Genomic DNA, 14,872 nt, shown 5'->3' on the forward strand with positions numbered 1-14,872 from the left:
CGCCATTTGACGTTTTTCAGCTATCTCTAGGTCAAACGTATTGGCTTACGTGTTTGTACCTCACCTTTTCTCATTGTGAAACCATTCTGGTGACACTGTGATTTCAAGACCTTGCAAATGATTGAGTTCCAGCGCCCTGAATGGCAGTACAAAATAAGTTTTTTTTTGTTGTAGGAGGTCTGTGCACCTGCACTGCATGCCGAGAAGCTGTTGGTGCTCCGTGTTGAATATTTAAACGAGCTCATCTTTTATTCCCCTCCACGGAGCTTTGCACCTTTGGCCCCTGCCTAATTGTGGAGGCTAGCGCACAATCCTCACCTGCTCTGTGAGGTTTACAGCTAATTCTTTTGAAGGTGCTTCTTTTGTTCTCATTTGTTACGAGTACAAAAAGAGGGATTGGCATGCCGGCATGTGTCATTTCGAAATGGTGTTACCATTTGAAGTCTTAAATGCCAGGTGTTTCATCAGCTTTTTGTTAGATTTTCATTATGTAATCAAGTTAAGCCACTTTTACTGTTGTACTCTTAAGGCATTTCTAAATAAATGGTTGAATTTTCTAAACTGTGGCACGATATTTAAGCACAAAGCATCCCGCATTCAGTTTAACCGGGCATTGAAATATAAAAATAGTGCAAACATTACTTCTTTCTATGTAAATTAGGTTCATTATGGATTTTGCTTTATTACCTGGAAGCGATTAGCAGTAAGCATAATTTTATTTAAGATAAATGTTTTTTTTTATTGCGTTCTCTATATTCTATTGATCAAGCCGTTATCCATCAAAAATTGATTATATAAGCATTTACTAAATAGAGTGCTAAATCAATGCAAATAAACACAGTAATTAATAATTCTCTGAATTCTTTCCAAAATGTTTACTGTAAAATCATTTTGACAGTGTGCATGCTTTTAGAAGACATATTGAGGACGACTGGTATTTTCATGTCGTTTTTGTACTTTTTCATCCTTCTTTACAGTGATAATTTGCGGGTGATGTGCTTAAATAAAATGCTTACCTTCAGAACTGTGCTTTTTCGAGCCTCGTGATTTCACCGTAGGGCCAAACAACTGCTGCTGTTCTTGTGACCTCCCTCCATTTTGTTTGCATCACAGCTTTAAATATTTCATGTGTTGTTTTATGGCGGTATGAAATGATATTGCAAAAATAAGCATTGTTCGATTCATTCCGTACAGATGGCTCATGTATAAATGATAATTATTTGATTCTCCTCTGCACCAGCGGAGATTTTTTTAACAGATAGCCCCACTGTTGTGCGGATACGGAGTAACTCAAACATTATTTCTCATCATTGCGAGGCAGTCTAATCCATGGGTCAGTGCGCTCATGCATCTCTTCCTCACGCGCTGCATAATGAAAGCGTTTGTCTAGCTCTGACGGGTAAATTGTGTCTTTTGTGCACAGAGAAAAAAGAGCCCAAGGAGGCGTGCATCTCTTATCTCAGTCACACTCCTTACCTCCTGTTCATTACTTATATTTACCCAATACTCTTCTGAGAGGAGAAACGCTTCTCACAGAGCATGATTACTGTATGAGTTCCGGCTTATTCTCTGTATGTCACATTGCTGTGTGCTGTGATGTATGTTTGCAATTATGCGGTTTCTAATGTGTTTTTCATTTATTTGAATGCTTTGCAGACCATTTTACAATGCAATTGCTTGATGTCAAAACACTATTGTATGATCATATGATGTGAATATTTCACCCTATTGTATTTGGACTTGTGCTTATCACTGTGTCATTTATTACAGCATTTCATTCACACTTTAGTACATGATTTCTTTACATACACTACTGATCAAAAGTTTGGAGTCAATTACGATGTTTTAAAAAGAAATTATAACTTTTGTCAGGGACGGATGAAATTGAAAATTTAAAGTAACAGTAATTCTATTCATCAGAAATCCTAATAAAATACTTTACCAAGAGACTTCTTTCAAACACATAAAACAAAATCTTTCCGACTCTAAACTTTTGAACAGTAGTATAAGTGATATGCAAGTGAATAAAGTGCCTTAACAATTGTTGCTTGAATAGCAAACACATTTGCAGTGTTTTTTCTGTAAAAAAAATTTCAAATCAATACAAATCAAATGGTTTTCCAATCTGATATTTCTAATGAATCTGTTGTTTGACGGTTTGGCTCTGTATAATTACTCGCCGTATTAATCAATAATGCTAGATAAGTAAACAAAAAGATTGGCAATTAGACAAAAAAATCATCCTATTGTCATGCTGTCATATTTGTTTAATTTCAAACCCTCAGAATGACATTGTGCTTGGAAATGTTGTTGTATATCTTTCTAAACTGACTTTGAAATAATCAAATATTTAATTGGATGGTCATGTTGACGTTGTTTGTTTTTAGGACCAGCATAATTGTTGTCTAATTTGTTTATGGTTATTTTACACACATAATAACTGGAAGGTCATTTGGAAACTTGACAGTGGGCCTAAATCATTTTTTTTTTTTTTTTTATCTGGTTTGATGAATGAGTTGATGGATGGTTTTTGTGTGAATTCTACAGCGGGTTCAGCCTTCCTGAACCCGGACGGGGACTCTGGAACGGAGGCGGACAGTGAGCCGCAGTTGACCTTCTACACCGACCCAAACCGCAGCCGCCGTCGCAGTCGAGGTATGAGAAACGGTAACGTCAACACCGCGTGGGGCTCTGGGGGTAAGGAGGACTTCCACACCATCGCATGATTTCAACCTGCATCGCCTGACTGTGGCCATTTGGTGTTCGTGTCACACTTTGTTCGGATCCCGAGCAAAGCATTAGTTGTGAAGCGGCTTGCCTTACAACTACCTCACCGACCGAGGCATGCCGTTTCGTGTGAGATTTGCCATTGATTTGACATTGCAGTTGAAGACTGTGTTAGAACAATTTACAGGAAAGCATAAATGCTTCACTTTTTTTAGATATTTTTTAACTGTCCTCCAAATTGGACTGAGGGTCCCTGAGCAATTTAAGTTTACTAAGAGAATTCTTCTGAGGCTCTTTGTGGACTCCGTGGACCTCCTCTGAAAATGAATGACGACTAAATGCAAGCTTACAAAGGTTTAAGCATCTTAAGCTTAGCAGCTCCATCTGTAGACCACCATTCAGCATTAAGCGCAGTAAACGCATGTATGTTAAGTGCTAAGAGAGCATGAGACAAAACAGTTGGACAGTACTGTCAGACGCTAATGGCTAGAGTCTGTCTGAAACTCATGAATGGTCCCCCAAGGAGTGCTGCATAGTGTTCTAAAGAGATCTGACTGAATGCAAAGCTCCCTAAACTCTTGAGGAGCTGCTACTTGAAAGGCAACTAATAGACAACAACTTGGCTTTAATAATTTCTCCCTCTAATTACCAAATGCTTAAACCCTGTTCTTGTCAAAAACACTACTAGTCAGATGTGACAGCAATGACACCTTTAATTGGACTTAAGTTAATAATAGACATGGCTTGTGTCGCATTTTTTTCTCTCTCCTAGATAACTGTGTGAACTGGTGATTGGGAAAGAGCAGTGTGCTGATTTTGAGAGACATGTTTGTGTACGTTTACATTAAAAAAAGTAGGTGCTAATATGAGCTGTTGTACTTGAGTGAAGTGAAGGTATAGTAAGCTGTAATTGCTAAATATATACTAATGGGTAAATATGTATATATTGTGCTTTGAAAAAGTACAACATATTAAATAAATTATTATTTTAATTATAAATCTCTCTCTCTTAATAATTTAAAGTTTAATGTGTATATATATATATATATATATATATATATATATATATATATATATATATATATATATATATATATATATATATATATATATATATATATATATATATATAAAAACCCTACTGAAATATTATATGCTGCCATTTATCTGACTTCTTCACAGTTAGAATTTTAAAGCTATTTTCTAATACTTACAGAAATGACAGGGGCCAGGGGACAAAAAGCCAGATTATATTCTTATCTAAAATGAACTATTTTAAAATAGTTTTGCTGTAATTAGTCCTTGAAAGATGTGATTGGCTCAGCAGAGGACCAGTATGTTTCAACTATATCAAACTGACAAAATGTGAAAACACCAATTTTCACCAAAAAAGAAAAAAGAGAGTAAATCAATGACTGATGAATGTTCCTTATAACAACATAAGGAAACATAAAACAAAAAAAATGCATATATATTTCTGGCAGATGCGTGCAAATGTTTGAATCAATGCTTATCGCTTCCTTTAATCATGTGTCATTCATTTCTTCAAAATCAATCTTTTTTTTTTGATGCAGGATCTCTCAGAGATTAAGATGATGATGTCTTAAGTATCTATGCTTAATATCGCAAAACAGGGATTCCTCCTTTTGTATATGGTGTGCTGCATCATTAATGCAATGATAAGAATTCCCATCGATTTGTAACTCATTTGTGACTCCTATTTTTTATTTTATTTTTTTTATTTTTTTACATACACTGCATATAATCATTGTAAATATGTCTTTGTCAGTTGTATTTGGACCATCATATATGTCATCTGATTTCATTTTATATGTATTTAATTGCTGTTTCCAACCTTCTGCATGCTATTGTTCATGTTTATCCTGAGAGTTTTAAGCATTGTGTTAATGAGCTATACATCTAGAAACATTAACGTCCTCAGTATCTTATCATCAGTGTTGTGTCCTCATACATTTGTGAATTGGTGTGTCATCTTGTGCGTTATTATAGTACTCATACACCACCAACAGTGTCTTGTGTCTTGATTTTACATGTAACAGATGTTCAGGGCAGCACTACACCAAACCAGTTTGGCTGTATTACAAAAAAAGTGGTCAAAAACAACTCATTTTTTTCATATTTTGCCATTTGCAGTATTTAGCATAAAAGCAGCAGGCTTCAAAAGGAAAACTGTTATCTCTCCACCGCTTTATTCGTGCCAGATCTGCCGCCGCTCGCAGAGTTTGGCTGGCTGGTTTGATCCAGTGCTCCTTTCATGGACCACCAACCCTGATGTGGGCTGTTTTTTAACTGCCTCCCTTGTGCCTTCCCGAGGTGCACATAAAAATGTGAACTTTCCAGTCTTGTAGGATCTCTCTTTTATTGCTTTCTCTCTCTCTCTCTCTCTTTCTTCCCAGGTTCCCCACGGAGCCCTATCAACAAGACCACCCTGACTTTGATCAGCGTGGTGAGCTGTGTGATCGGCCTGGTCTGTGCATCTCACCTCTCCTGTAGCCTCAACGTCAGAGTCATACTCCATGTACCAGAGCACCTCATTGCAGACGGTAATCTCATCACCCGCTCCGCTTCCCGTCCGGCCCCTGAGCAGCAGGGGTCCTCATCCCCCCATCTACCCCCTACGACTTCTACTGTATTAAAGCAAATGTCATACCGACTTCCGCCTGTCTCTAGTGAAAAACCAAACAGATGTGTGCTGAAAGCATCAAAGCACAATCATACACGAATGCATAGTCTCTAGTTGTGTTTCAACTGATGTACACTGTGTACTTGTAACTGTACACTGTTTTCAGGCATCGTGTAAATTCATTTTTAACGAGTAGTATGGTCTCAAATGAAACACTAACGTTTATTTTTAATTGGGTTTTCAGACACATTTTCTCATTTGGTGGTGTTTTTAGCTTTATCATGTTAGCTAACCTGAGTCTGAGTAAGTTATTATGAAAGCCCATATTGTTAAATTTACAAATATTGAAAAATGAATCACACATGTGGGTCGATGGTAAAGCATTTGACTCACATTTGTAAGGTTCTGTCTTGTCCATAGATGTTTTGCCACATCCACCATCTTGACAATTAACCTCGAAGCTACATCATTATTAAAGCAGCAAGAAGCTAACTTCAGAAAGAAGGTAGTACACTACAAGTTGCTATAAATTAAACAGCTACACTGAAAAACAATATTTGGGTCTGAATTTTTTTATGTAATTGAATTACAATCACATTTTCCATCCATTTGGTTTACATAGTTTTAACAAAACAAACAAACTTAATGTGATTCATATTTGCAAAATTTATGTAATAGTATGCAGAAGAATGTAGATGTTTGACAGAAAAAAAGTCAGTCTAGTTAGTAATAAATGAAGTTCGAAATGTTTTGTAGAGTTTTTAACCCTTTAACTCCGGATGGAGCGTCGGCGCTCCGATTTGCGTGTCTCTCTTTAAGAGCCAATAAAAACTGAATCCATATAGGTAGCACAAAAATTCTTTTTGCATACAAAACCAGAGACTCTAATCTTTTGCTAACTGTACACAAATATGTATATTTCACGTGCTCATAACTTCATGAAAAATGCACAGATCATAGAAAATGGCACATCAATATTTAAAGCGGATTCTCGCGATTAGAATGAACACAAAATCAACATAATATATTGCGATGATCATAAGATATTACTCATGGAATGATTAAACATACTTGGCTAAAACATGTCTCTCATCTTTCTGGGATGCAGTGTGTATCCAATGTTCCCGGACCCATCCATGTTCGTTTTCCAACGTGGAATAACACAAAATAGATATCATTTTAAAGCTTAACCATTTTGAAAAACTCCTAACGAGTGCTGAGAAGCACCTCTAAACCGGAGTTTACCGCCCATGGGCGCCACCTGGCTGCGGAAAAAATTAATAACAATTTATCAAACTAAACTTTATGCTATCAACACGAAATTTGAACCAGATGCAGCTCACATGTAGGAGAGCATCACCAGAAAATAATTTCTATCCGATCTTATTGCGTTCCTGAGTTATTCCATGTCAAATAATAAAAAAATGTTTTTTTTTTTTTAAAGTTTATATATTTTTTTTGTCTTTTTCTCAGCATGAAAATGTCCAAATATAATGTAATTTATATTTTCTTAAAATAAATAGTGTTCTATCAAATGATACCTTTTGACTCTCCTTGCTATAGTTTTGGAGTTATTCTTTACTTTTGTGTGTGTCGCTCAAAAAAAAAAATTCTAAAAAAGCCTTCAGGTCTTAAAAGGTTAATCAGATCTTGAGAGATATAATGTCTTTTATCTTCAGTTTATTTCATCGAAGGCTGTGACTGAAGTCAGTTGTTCTTATTTTTCTCTTTCCTTCAGTGATTCTGCTTGTTAACAGCAGGTGTTCATCATTAATGTTCAGTCATCACTTAATTATCTCATTAACTCCGACATTGGTTTAGTGATACTTTAATTCAATAGTGTGCACACACATGAACACTAAGCAGTGTTAATTTTACATGGGCATTTTTCTGCATATTATTACATAAATCTTACCTATTTCATTTACGTATATCTTAGAAATACAAATCACATTTTATTAGTTTGTTTATGCTAAAACTATGTAATCCAAATAAATGAAGATTTGAATGTAATTTAGTTACATAAAAGACTGAAAATATTTTTTGAGTGTACACTGAATCTATTTAAAGAGTTAGGTTAATTAAACACAACAAACACAATGAGAAACAAACTAATGAAACATGAAGACATGATGACTAAAACCTGGACAGTTTGCTTAAAAAAACCATCCGAACAAATCAGTACATGAATCAATGAATCCAAACAAGCTGATTGAAATAGAGTTTGTGTGAGAAGAAGGACTATTGATTGATTATTTCTTTAGCCTAGATGGCTGTTTGTGATTGTGTGTTGCGTGTGTGAAAGAGATGGAAAACTGTGATGTAGCATTTTGCCACGCTACATTGTTACTTGTTCGAAAAAATAGATTGTGACTGAAAAAAACAACATTATTTTGAAAACAGCTGAGCTATTGTCACTCTATAAAAAAAATGTAGTTAAGTTAAAAGCGCTACTTTTAGTTAGTTACTCCCCATAACTGCACTCTGAGACACACACACTTGCACACAACTGTAAACAACAACTAGCCACTTTCCCCAAGGGTTCTCTGTTTGTGCTTTGGACCTAAGTTACGTTTGTGTTGGATGAGCTTGTTATTGAATTTCAATGTTGCACCTGCAGTCCAAGAAAACAGGCCAGTCTCTCTTTCTCTCTCTCATGCTCTCTTTCCTCTTGCTCTTTTTCAGCTCCTTGGCATTTTCAGTCGTCATTTCTAGAGTTTGGGCAATATGATGGATTGTGACTGGCTTTGCTCATCTGTCATTTTGTCTTTCATGCAGAGCTTATTCAATGGGGTCTGGTGCTTTAGGGTAGATTAACATTCACATAGATGTCTAAGTGGAAGAAATCTGAAAAGAGGAGACGTGAAGGATTCACAGCTCGCCTTTTGAATTTGAAAAATCAGATTTAAGATGTGTCTATAACTGTCTAACAGTATTACAGGGTAAAACTTGATGTGAAAGCAGATCTGATAAAACTTGATTTTTTGGAATAAATTCTGTTCTACGTGGCAAATATTCAGAGATAATGAAGAATACATCACGCTTCCAGTTTAGATGTTTTATCTATGCTGTTGTATCTTATCCACAGCTGTGCATGAACCATGAAACATAGCAATGTGTATAATGCATACAATTTCAGCTGTAAGGATTTTGCTTTGCATCAAAAGCTTTGCACAAAGTCAGAAACAAAGTTTAATGCATAACAGTTGTGGGGGAAAATGTACTCTTAGTACTGTTTATGTGACAAATCTTATAGTGGATAATTGTTTCGCAGTTGTTTTGGCTGATGAATCAGTTGAGTAAATGACTTAGTGACTTAAAACCTGCAGGAAGAGTCACTGAGTGAATCAGTGAATCAATCAGGATGAATCTTTGTGGTTATGGTTCTGTTTACATCTGGTATTAAGATGCATTTTGGTCGATTGGATCAAAAGTAGATGAGGGAGACACATATCCATTTACACCTGGTGTTTTAATCCATCTCTTTTGTCCACTTTCAACCACTTCTGACCTGATTTCTTCGAGGGGAGGGTCTATGTATGGCGGGTAAATGTATGCGTTTTTCAGATCTTTTGTCTAATGGATAAAATTAGCTTGTGCAATTTACATATGAACGCTACTGGAGAAAACAGAAAAACATACAGAGAGCATCAGCTTTCGTTTCTGCTCTTGTAACCGCAAGACCACGCCGAATGCTGAGTGTGTTAGAAATCAGGAATGGTGAGAGAATTGTGCTTGGTTTTTCGTCTTTAAATCTAACTTGGGTCTCCAGCCAACATAGTTTAAATCCGTCTGGCTAGCGCACTTTCCATAATGTTTACGCAAGTCAGTAGGTGGTCTTTTGTGGTTGTTCGAACACATTCGACCACATGGGCATCTACACTATGGAAGAAATCCGGTCAAATGCATTTTCGACTACCCCTGGAAGTGGTTGAAAGTGGATAAGCTCAAAACGTGTTAGACCCCGTTTACACTTGTATTTAGCGTTGTCTAATTGTGATCCCATCGACTAACACGTATCTTAATACCAGGTGTAAACAGGGCCTAAAGGAATAGTCCATCCAAAAATGAACATTGTTATCATTTACTTAATGCAAAAGGAGATATTTTAAAGAATACTGAAAACCAGTTTTCCATTGACTTCCATTGTGTTTTTATAGCCATGCAATTAAGGTGAGTGAAAACCAAATCATTCTTCAGAATATCTTCTTTTGTGTTCTAGAGAAGAAAGAAAGTCATACAAGTTTGAAATGACATGAGGATGAGTGATTCTGCTTGTTAACAGCAGGTGTTCATCATTAATGTCCAGTCATCACTTAATTATCTCATTAACTCATACAAGTTTGGAATGACATGAGGATGAAGTAATGATGACAGAGTTTGGTTAGACTTTATTTTGATGGTCCTCTTTAGACATTCTACTAACTGTAAGTAACTTTGAATCTGCATGTCAACGGACTCTCAGAGGATTAGTAGACTGTTAGGTTATGGTTAGGTGTCAGTAGAATGTCTGGGGAACTGTTGAAAGGAGATATTAAGCAGACAGTCTAATAATACTCTAATGAGAGTTAGCTGACATGTCGTTGCAAAGTTACTAATAGTTACAGTAGTAACATCTGAAGTGGACCGTGATTTCATAATTGTTACCCAGAATTTTCATTTCTGGATGGACTATTCCTTTAATAGTTTTAAATCATTGATATAAATCAAAATTCCCCCCATAATAGAGTTATTATGCTCAGTGACAAAGTAAGATGGTTATCCAAAAGTTTTGTATGCAAAGTCCATTTGTAGCTTGTAGTTTATGGTTCAAATTCTGAACATCCACAAAAATTTCCTATTTATGTTATGCTCACTAATAGAGTTCACTAATTTACTCGACATAACTCTTGACAGATGTCCTTTCTGATTCTCCTCTTCCAGGCTCCAGATTCGTTCTGCTTCAGGGCAGCCAGCTGGATGCTTCTGATTGGCTGAACCCAGCCCAGGTGCTGTTGTACTACCAGCAGAATGCAAGTGGCCCCTGGGTCAATGATCTGTGTGGCCGCCGTCTCTTGGATCCCTGTGAGCACCAATGTGACCCAGATACAGGTACAGCACCACCCTGACATGATTCCTTACTTCACACAGCTAATCTAGAAAGTCTGACACCAATAGGGAGAAACATTCCGGGGGGATACTTAAAAGGATAGTTCACCTTCATGTTGTTCTAAACTTTTTTTTCCCCTTTTTTTCCTCAGTGAAATAAAAAAAAAAAAATCCCCCCCAGTTCAATTATATGTGAATAAAAGCCTAAATTCAATCTGTTCATCATATAAAGTTATCGTGTCTCTTCCAAAAATTTGGACTAACCTACTCAATTCATATGGATTAGTTTTACAATCTCTTTATGAACATTTTGAAGTGTCAAGGTGTCAGTTGTGTAGCTGTGTATGGAGGGACAGAAAGCTCTCGGATTTCATTAAAAAGATCTTCATTTGTGTTCTGAAGATGAAAGAAAATCTTACAGGTTTGGAAAGACATGAGGGTGAGTAATTAATGACAGAATTTTCATTTTTGGGGTGAACTATCCCTTTAAGATATTGATATAGGAACTGTTGTCAGGTGAGCTTCATTCATATCATGTCTCCCTTTGCAAGCCTGTGCACTCTGTAAACTGTCCGGGGGCTGCATTGTTCCAACAACATCACGTTATTAACAAACCTTTAGAAAATCGATTTTTGAAATTTGTGAATTGATTCGAATGGCTATTCATGTGTCAATAGATTTTCCCTCACCTCTATTAGATACCATTGGCTTTTATTGTATGGAGAAAAACAGTTGAAATGTGCAAGTCGGGGGCAATAGCCACATGGGCAGTTCTCCGACATATAGCACAATTGTACTTTGGGACGACCCAATTTCGAACCCCAAAACGCGGCCCTTTCCCAGTCCATCCCCTCTTTTCTTCCACTTTGCTTCCTGTCTTCCCTCCAACTGTGCTATTTGAATAAAAACAAAAATGCCAAAAAATAAAGCTTCAAAAGAAATAAAGAAAGTCATACAAGTTTAAAACGCTATGAGATTTCTTATTTTTGGCTGAACTCTCTCTTCAAATTGCACTTGGAAAAAAGTGAAAAAGCATACAATTTTGCCTTGCTTTGATTAGTCTGCATCTTTAACTAATTAATCATAAATTTATTATAATAATAATGCTCATCCCCTCCACTGTGTAAAATCAATGTGCTCAACGAACTACAGTTGTAGCAGGAGGGAAAGGAGAAAGGCTTAGCTCTGATTCATCTGTCGTTTAATTTGCAGATTTCTCTGAAGGTGTCTCTCCTGAGTGAGCAGTATTAAGTAATGAAAGCTTAATTAAGCGAGAGCTGTGAGGACAGTAATGCTTGGCAATGAATCTTTGTAATGTAAGACTTTGGTTTATACAGTTTCAGTGACCTGGATTTGAATTATTTCTTTTTCTTTTCTTTACTTTTTTTTTTTTAATTCTTGGCTGGGCCGTTAATTAGGCAAAGCACAGATCAAATGGAATTCCTTAACTTTAGGATATTCTGAGCCAGGGAAGCATTACTATTCTAGATGATACTTGATTAGATTCAGGAATGTTGGGTGTATGTGAACACTTAGACCATCTCAGCAGTTTGCTTATAATATGCTATATGAATACAACATGTACAAGTTTTAATTTGTTTGCACTTTCACAATTTCAAATGTATTTAGCTGTTAAATTTTGAGTAAATTTTACTCGTTTTTTGAGGAAAACATTCCAGGATTTTTCTCTTCAAACTGCTCTATATGATCCCAGCTGAGGAATAAGGGTCTTATCTAGTGAAATGAAATGAAAAAAAACAAACAAAAAAAAAATGTTGGCGACATTTTGCAACATCTTTCTTTTTCCATTCTTCAAGAATGACCTCTTTTAGAGACTGGATGCTGGATGGAGAGTGATGTTCAACTTGTCTCTTCAGAATTCCCCATAGGTGTTCGATTGGGTTCAGATCAGGAGACATACTTGGCCACTGAATCACTTTCTCTTCAGAAATCCAACAGTGGCCTTAGATGTGTGTTTAAGATCATTGTCATGTTGGAAAAGTGCACGACGACCAAGGGCACGGAGTGATTGTAGAATCTTCTCTTTCAATATAGAGCAGTACATCTGTGAATTCATGATGCCATCAATGAAATGCAGCTCCCCGACACCAGCAGCACTCATGCAGCCCAACATAAAGACACTGCCACCACCATGTTTCACTGTAGGCACCATACATTTTTCTTTGTATTCCTCAACTTTGCGACGGCATACAGTTTTGAAGCCATCAGTTCCAGAAACATTTATCTTGGTCTCATCACTCCAGAGTATAGAGTCCCAGTAGTCTTCATCTTTGTCAGCATGGTCCCTGGCAAACTCCAGGCAGGCTTTTTTGTGCCTGGGCTTTAGGAGAAGCTTCTTTCGTGGACGGCACCCATGCATGCCATTCCTTTGCAGTGTACGCCGTATTGTGTCACAGGAAATAGTCACCCCAGTTTGGCTTTCTACTTCTTTAGATAATTGCAGTGAACTTGCATGCCGATTTTCTTCAACCCTTCTCATCAGAAGACGCTCCTGTCGAGGTGTTAACTGCCGTGGATGACCTGGATGTCTTTGTGAGATGGTTGCAGCTCCATCTTTTTAAAATTTTTGTACCACTTTTGCTACAGTATTCTTACTGATAAGTAAAGCTTCGCTGATCTTCTTGTAGCCTTCACCTTTCTGGTGTAAAGAAATTATTTTCTTTCTCAGGTCTTGTGACATTTCTCTTCCATGTGGTGCCATTGCTGACGGCATGAAATGGGAAGGGGGTTTAACATTCTTTTATAGTCAGCTGTCTACTGGACTCCTGTGTAATGAATAATTAGACTCACATTTGGTTGAATTCTTGTTAAGTTAGACATTTGTAGTCTAAAATTTAGCTTTGCTCCAGACATTCAGTGCATTTTTTGCATCACGCTAATTTGAGTAAAACTGAAAAGTTTGTTCTCCAAGTTATATTATTAGCCTTACTTACATGTTATAAGTTAAACAGATGTTATATAAAACTTGTCAACAATTTGGAAATTGTTTTTGTGTTCATAGAGATATTGTTTAAAATGTTAATTTTCAAAGGGGGTGTACTCATTTATGCTGAGCACTGTACTTTTTAACCACAAATGCTCATCTTGCACTGCTCTGCGATGCTCCAAGCATTGCGTAATCATGTTGGAAAGGTCACACTTATTGTAGGCGGAAGTATCACGGTATGATAAAAAAAAACTCCATCCCATTTTCTCCTCCAACTTCAAAAGTTTTACCCTTTTTTGGTAAAGGGCGTTTGACTTGCACTGGATCAGTACTTCCCCTTCGACCTTTCCAACGTGTTTACGTAATGCGTGGTGCATCGTAGAGCAGTGCAAGACAAGCGTTTGTGATTAAAAAGTATATAATTTGTTATTTTTTTAGAAAATGACTGATGATTTTGCTAGATAAGACACTTATTCCTCATCTGGGATCTTGTAGAGCCCTTTGAAGTTGCACTGAAACTGCAGTTTGGACCTTCAACCCGTTGTACCCCACTGAGGTCCACTATATGGAGAAAAATCCTGGAATGTTTTCTATCCTCACTTACATAAATGAACTATAGTGTCCTGCACCCACTAGTAAAAATATATTTTTGGTTTGACTGTACTTGCATTGTTATCCTAATAGGTAGAAAAAGAAATGCACTCAAGTTTGTGTTTTAATCAAAACATTTTAATCATGTCTTGGTTTTAACACAGTGATAATATAAAAAAAGACAAGTATTACATTTTTTCCTTTATATTTTAGGATACTTTAGGACTTTATATTTAAAGGTTCTTGGCTTCAGATTAGCATCATCTTCCAATTGCGTTTTGTTCTGTTTTATTGTTTAAAAAAATAATCAGTACACACTACATAACTATAAAACTTGACGGTGCACTGTTGATGAATATTCTCAGGCAGTGGGCAGAAGATTTTCTGTTTGCATCATAAATTTATATGCACTTTATCTGCATTTTGCCACTAAAGATTGCAAGTTTGTAAGCCAAGATTGATCAATTCAGTTTTATAGTTGTTCCTGTCAGGCAAAACATAGTCAACAGGCACATCAAAATGAATGGTAATACATTCACTTTACAGGCTTTTCTCGATCATCTGCAGGAGGAGTCAATCCGACATTGTTATCGTTTGTTGACAAGTTCCTCCCGTTTGCATCCATAATTCAAAAGAAGAGCTCCATTGGGCTTTGAAAAGAGAATCTTCCAACCCTAAATGAATCAAAGTTGGACCGTTGGGAGCCTACCTTAGTTTTCTCACAAATGAAATCTAACGGATGAGGCCTTGGTAGTGCCAAGGTTCAATAATTGCATTGTGCATTTTTGTATGATGCATTCTTAATGAAAGACTCTGCGTGTGTGTGTGTGTGTGTGTGTGTGTGTGTGTGTGTGTGTGTGTGTGTGTGTGTGTGT

General features: G+C 36.6%; 1 protein-coding gene across 1 annotated transcript in view; it reads left to right on the forward strand.

Annotated features, from left to right (window-relative positions):
* The window catches only part of astn1 (astrotactin 1), a 282,848-nt gene that overhangs the window by 92,374 nt on the left and 175,602 nt on the right, over positions 1–14,872 (forward strand). Inside the window, exons 6-8 of the mRNA XM_067364076.1 lie at positions 2,548–2,697; positions 5,145–5,291; positions 10,295–10,462. Of these exons, the coding sequence (XP_067220177.1) occupies positions 2,548–2,697; positions 5,145–5,291; positions 10,295–10,462 (465 nt within the window). The remainder of the gene's footprint in view (positions 1–2,547; positions 2,698–5,144; positions 5,292–10,294; positions 10,463–14,872) is intronic.

Source organism: Chanodichthys erythropterus, chromosome 16, assembly GCF_024489055.1.
Source record: "Chanodichthys erythropterus isolate Z2021 chromosome 16, ASM2448905v1, whole genome shotgun sequence".
In the NCBI taxonomy this organism is placed as follows: Eukaryota; Metazoa; Chordata; class Actinopteri; order Cypriniformes; family Xenocyprididae; genus Chanodichthys; species Chanodichthys erythropterus.